At 37.7% G+C, this 6,495-nt stretch overlaps 1 protein-coding gene across 1 annotated transcript; it reads left to right on the plus strand.

Annotated features, from left to right (window-relative positions):
• Positions 1-630: 630 nt before the first annotated feature.
• On the plus strand, positions 631-3,463 carry LOC145471895 (adrenocorticotropic hormone receptor-like). Its single transcript, XM_081454890.1, has one exon. The coding sequence runs from the start codon at positions 1,277-1,279 to the stop codon at positions 2,348-2,350; it is 1,074 nt and encodes a 357-aa protein (XP_081311016.1). The 5' UTR covers positions 631-1,276; the 3' UTR covers positions 2,351-3,463.
• Positions 3,464-6,495: the final 3,032 nt, after the last annotated feature.

Genomic DNA, 6,495 nt, shown 5'->3' on the forward strand with positions numbered 1-6,495 from the left:
CAGAATTACCTTAGTAACACAAGCGCTGAGAAAGGAAGGCTACGAAGTGAGACACCGGTTTGTTCAATTTGTCGTGGACAAATTTGTTTGACATGAAATGATCTCGGATAATCCTCTTGTTTCCAAAATTTAAAACACTCAATCCAAATGAATTAACCATCGACCCATTTTATTTCAAATTGAAATCGTTCATTTTAGGTTTTCTCGTGATCATTATTACTATTTTTTTAATATGCGATTTTAAGCGCGGCTTCTCTATAACAGTTAGTTGTGTTTTCAGATATCAGACCCATATTATTTCTCTTCAATTAAATGACAAATCTACCAGAAGGATTTTTTTCTTTTAATTAAAAATTCTACGGCGAGTAAATTTCCTATTTGTCGTTAGCTAAAGATCTTTTGAGCTTCAAAGACATCTAACATGTATTCATTTCTTGAAAGGTTTCATTACGTTGATGTTTGCACATACGGAAGCTGTTTCAACTGAATTTCAGAAAGATTATTGATAAAAAAAGTAACATCATCCACGGAAATAAAAACAATTTACAATAAAATTTACTTTCCCAGCTTAACATTGTTGTTTTAAGTTCTGCCGTAAAGTAAATACTGGAAACTATTTTTTCTTTTCTCTTTCCGTGGAAGTTTTATACCTATTTAAGAGAACGTGTATTGGTCGATAATACTCTTTCTCAATAACACGAAATTGCATCAGGTAAGCCAGAAACCCGTTGTTCTAGAACGAGGCAATTGTATACTCTTTCGTTAGCGACAGATGATTACGGTAATTTTAATTTCTTTTAGTAGAAGAGTTTGCCATTAAATGATGCCATTGTCTGGTTGCCTGACACAATTTTACAATAGCTGCTTCCTGGCGGTAGAGATTGTTAATTTGGAGGCATAATGAATAGAGGTAATGTCACAATCATCTGTTGGACGTCATCTGCTATTGTTTCAACTGAGAACTTGCAAATTATACAGTAAGCAAATGGGAAAACTCACGGACACAGGTTATAACGAGCTGTGGTTAGATGTTGTTTCGCTCACACAAAGGACTTGTGAAACCGGCGCTTGTTCTCAGTCCAACGAGTTTCGGGGATCAATTTGGAAAAAGGAACATTGCGAGAGAAAACAGCGCGAAACTGAGTCATTCGCGGGCTCATGTGCCAAGCTGATTCTTTAGTCAACGTTATCAATAACATTTGTCCATATTGACGGGCAAATGACGAGTTTCGACGATAAAGCTTTTACTTTTTAACAATTTCCACAAATCGCAATTATGAATCAGAGCCTCGACTCACACGATCCTGGTCATGAACATATTGAAGAGATTCCAACGGTGGCGCTTTTGGCAGGAATTTTTAGTTTGTTGTTTGGCGTACTTGCGTTTTCAACAAACAGTCTTCTGCTGTTTACTGTCTACAAAGACCCACACAAGTGTTTCCGAACGCGCGCTACTACATCTTTTGTGGTTAGTCTCGCGCTAAGTGATTTTATTGGGGGATCATTCGTACAGCCCTTGTATGCAGCGTACATGTTTTGCGTCGCAACTGGAGTCGATGAAGAGAAGCTGTACAAGATTTCGTTGATCTCTTCTCATGTCAGTACAAAGATCTCGATTCTGACGGTTGTTGCATTATCAGTTGATAGGTACTTAGCTGTCAAGCTTTCCTGGAAATATAAAGCGCTCGTAACAACGAGGAAAGTCGTCGTTTGCAATACTATAATCTGGCTCTTTTGTGGCGTGTTCGAAGCCTCGCATTCGACCCTTGGCTCAGAAGAACTGTTCCATTCAGTTGATCTTCACCTGCAGACTACAGTTCCCTTGGTATCTCTTTGCGCTGTCTACGCGGCCACTTACATCGAATTCCGTCGTTATTCAAGAAACGTCGTCTTTGTGCGAACCGAGAACACGGAAAGCGGGAGATCGCGCGTTTTCGTCCGGAATATAAGTCTAGAAAAGAAGATCGTTTTGACGGTTGTGTTAATTATGGTTGTGCTGTTTATATCGATCGTGCCTTATTTAATCGCTAACAATTTGGAAGAGCAATGCCATGAGGAAGAAAGCAATGGTGTATGTGGCAAGATAGGATTTGCAATCACAAAAGCGTTGTCCGTGCCGTTGCTTTGTATTAGCTGCGCGGTGAATCCGTTTCTCTACGCCTGGAGAATTCCGCAGTATAGGCAAGCTTTACGATCGGTTAGTCACACAGCTTGCGCCAGCTCTAGGCGACGCACCCGAGCAGTTAACACGATATCAAACGGCCTCCCTTCAGCACTTGCCACTCCGAGTTTAATTGAGCAGAACACTCCTGTGGCGAATTATACTCACAAAAAGCAAGCAGAAAGTTAAAGAATAGTGACACGTAAAGTTGTTAACATACCAATATTTAAAGAGGCGCGCGAATTGTGCATCTGCCCTTGAGTAACAAATAATACCACAACTTCGAAAATTTTGATTTGTTATGTTTTTCTTAAACTGTGGTTTGTGTTATGTTGGAAAATTGAAGAAGCGATTGCCTACACCCTACAATCTGCCTTACAAAACTGGCAGGTGCATTTTAGCATTATTTAACAATAGCGATTAAAAAAATACCCTGAGGGTATAATTATTTTTACAGATTAGATGGTATGAATAGGATGCTATTTGACGTGGGACAGTCTAAAGCTTTATCTTTAACATTTAAACAAGTATGAATAATGAATGAGTTGAAAGGAGTACAACTTAATAGCTTTAGTGACAATGTTTCGGAAATACCATTAAGCCGCACATTTCTTCAATAAATGATTTCATAGCTACTGAAATATTGTCTCATTTATTTCTTGATTCTTCATTCTTGAACTTGCAATATAAATGCCTCGATTGTCAAATCTACCCATCAGCAGGCGAGAATCGAAGTCAGCCGCGAAAGGTTTTAATTAGTTTCCCGTCGTGAGTAAACGTTTAAATCGAGCAGATCTTTAAAACTGTATTTTCAATGGCCCCAAATGGTAGGAGCTTACAAGTACTCAATAAATATGCTTTTACTGCGAACAACTGGAATTTCAATGGCTGCAGTCAGTCTACATCGTTAACACGTTGCGCACAGTCGTTAGGAGCTCGAAGCGAGAACAGCATCGATAAATTTCCTCGTGTCTGTGACTACTGTATGTGAATTAGTGAGCGAAAAGGCTACTTTCAAGGTGCAACTCTAATTGACATATATATACCATTGAGCTATTGTGAGGTTCGTATTGGAGAAACATTGGTCGAGTTCTTTTTTTTTGTAGGTTTATGGACCGAGCCGTAGGCGAGGTACAAAAAAATTCGAAGAAAAGAACGAGACTAATATTTTCCAATACGAACGGAAACAGCTATTTCAGTACTTATTTAAATGGCTCTTTTTAATCTGCTGCTAAATTGATGCATCTCCACGATCCATTCTCGGTAAACACGCGCGCGAAAGGTTTGCATTTATCCCGGTATTTATTTACGTTTATCGCGTCGCTTTTGTGAACATTTAACTGAATTGCCCTCCAAACATTGATGAACGTAAAAAGATTTCTACTTATCAAAAAACTGTTTATTTTGTGCAATGAATTGAGAAAACAATTCGCCGAAATTAATTTGTGAGCGGTACGGGAACTAATCAGAATTCTCGTTTTCATCGCGGACCAATTTAGCCAGATGATAAATAGAAATTACACATCAGCCCTGTGAATAATTCAGTGTATTTTACGGTAACAGAATTGCTGTTATTACTAGGAAAGACGAATTGCAAGTAAAACAGCATTGAAAATCTGATATTAAATGTCAAGTTAAGGTGGGATTAGGTAAAGCAGGAAACACATGTCGATCCATGAACAAAGTAGTAATAGTGTTAAACTCTTGGTCGAATATATTTGTTTTCAGTGTAGTTGGTATGGTGTGATCGACGGGGTGAGGGTAGTTCTGGGAAGAACTGTTTATGGCGACTGACGTTTCGACAACCTGAGCACAAGTGATCTTCAGAGTCAAGTGAAAAGTGTTTGTCAGTCGATGATGTTATAAGTCTGGTCCGTTGAACGTGATTGGTCAGTTTTTACAGAAATACATTTTTCCCTGAGATGCTGTAGATCGGCGAAAGCTTGGAATAAAAACAAAATACAGTAGCTCAAGGCCTCGATCGAATCATTTATTTAATCAACATGCCACTGAAGGACAACCTCAAACGTTTCCTAACGAGACCGTTAAGGGCCCATTAACCGATCTTTTCGTGCCGTTGCTAGGGAAAATTAATTCTCATATAACGTCGTCATTTTTAGTTACTTCTGAGTTATTTCATGTGTTTGAACTTTTTCATGATCAGCAACACTAGCGATGACGTCATCAGGCCACGCCCATGGTCATGTGACTAATACTGAAAAAACGCAAAGGCTCCCAGGCAAATTACTTTATCGGAATTTTTTTCATTGATTTAATATTTTAATTTAAATCCTGTTTACGCTATGCATAGATTTTGTTTCATTTCTAAAAGGTCAGATTTTGAGAGAATTTCAAAATATTAAAAAGTTCGTAATTTTCTGAAAAAAGTATGATTTTGAAAAAGGAATGCATAACTATGTTTCCAACGTTGGCTTTAATTGAAATCCGTCAAAAAAGGCTGGATTTAAGGAAAACCGCGTTTCTTTTAGCATTTAAAGAAACCGGAAGTTCGCCCGATATATATTGAAAGTTACCCTATCAGCGCGTGCGCAATTTACACTACCAGCACACTTCGGTAAGATCAAACAAAGCCACACGGAGTTCGTTTTTCCCTTTCTATTGCTCTTTTTTTCTGTCTTTCTCTTATTTTGTCTTTGCTTGTACTTTTTTTACTTTGCTTTTTGTGAAACTCAAAGAAAAACATCTAAAATGTGAGCAAATTTGGAAGTTATTGAGTTATTTTTATTTTCTGCGCTCAGGCTGACGTAAGTAACCGGAAGTGAAATTGCACCTCCTTAGCAACGTACGCAAGCGCGCGCATAAATCGGTTAATGGGCCCTTAATATTATTAATGTAATTGTTAATGTAATTTTCGACATGGAAACAATTCTACTTGAATCTATTCGAACTACGCAAAGTAAGAATTACCAATATGAAGAAAATTTGATATGAGAAAATTAGCAGGTTTTTTTTACTGTGATGTGAATAGGCCAGGTTCGATATATCAATATTCAGACATGGCTCCGAAGCATTCGGATCAAAATTGTACATTTTTTAAGTTCTTTTTGTCTCTCAATTCCCAAAAGAGACTTGGATACATAGGAAACAAAACCAAATATAGAAATTTGTCCTGAAAGCCTCGAAGCCATGTTAGAATATTGATATATCGAACGTGGCCTAATAAGGACGTTCGCTCTTATTGTTTTTGCGCATCCTTACTGCGCACGCAAATTCACACGCCACGTCATGCATGAGAGCGCGTGCTAAGTAATAAAATGAAAAATGATAGGGCAGATGGCCATTGCTACAGCTTTTTCTGGATTTAACAATCTTGGACGTTTGGTGACCCCAATTTTTCTTTTGATGGATCATTTTCTCTCAGGCCGATTTTCTACGTTTAGCGAAAAAATGAAGAAAATCTATTGACTAGAAGTTTGAATTTTTTTGCAAAATGCGCCATCGAATTCCGTTCTTTTTAGCTCTTCTTTTATCTCTGCGACGATTTCAAATGCCTCTTGAAGGGTTAAGTTTTGTGAAGACGTTGGTAACATTTGGAATTATTTACGCAACAGAGCCACTTCTACAAAGTATGACTAAGATCGCTTGCCTCCGTTGACTCACCTTCAATATTTTTAACTATAAACCGCTTTAGATCATGCTGAATTACGTGCACCAATTTTTAAAAATCAGGGTAGTTTTCCACACGCGTTATCTCCGAAACGAAGTCGGTGATCCCCAGATTTTTTGGAATGTTGAGTTTGTATTTGCGTCAAACTAACTACCAACTAACTACCAAATTGTCGTAGCCGTTGAAAGTAACTTGTCTACTGAGGCAAGGAAAACTGAAAAAAAAAACCTTGGAGCCAACTAAGGCAAATTATTTTTTCGTGGCATGCTTAAGCTTCAGAAGTGTAGCAGCTCTCATAAGCTGCTGTTGTTTTATTATTGTGGGAGCTGTAATTGTTTTAGGGCTAGGGGCAATGTTTCTTTTGTTTGTAATATTGTACCCTTAAAGAGTATCGAGCCATTCATGTGAGACCTCACGAGAGCTGCAACATGACCCATAAGCTCACTAGAAGTTAATTGTTTCATGTAAATTTAAGTTACAACTTGCTTAGGATTCTAATAATACCAATAAAGCCCTTATTCAAGTGTTAAGCTTAAATAAAAGTACAAGAACTACTAAATGGGGACACTAAAAATAAGGAAAAAAGTGTTGTCAACTTAATTAACGCTAAGATTAATTACAATTACAATTTCCTGAAATGTGATTGGTCCATAAACGTAGTGGTGTATTTTGCTCTCATTAATCTGCAAGGTTGTAATCAGACAAT

This window comes from Orbicella franksi, unplaced genomic scaffold, assembly GCF_964199315.1.
Source record: "Orbicella franksi unplaced genomic scaffold, jaOrbFran1.1 SCAFFOLD_46, whole genome shotgun sequence".
NCBI lineage: Eukaryota > Metazoa > Cnidaria > Anthozoa > Scleractinia > Merulinidae > Orbicella > Orbicella franksi.

Excerpts from the sequence above, each read along its gene's own strand:
- LOC145471895 (XM_081454890.1), top strand. The coding sequence starts at position 1,277 with ATGAATCAGAGCCTCGACTCACACGATCCTGGTCATGAACATATTGAA.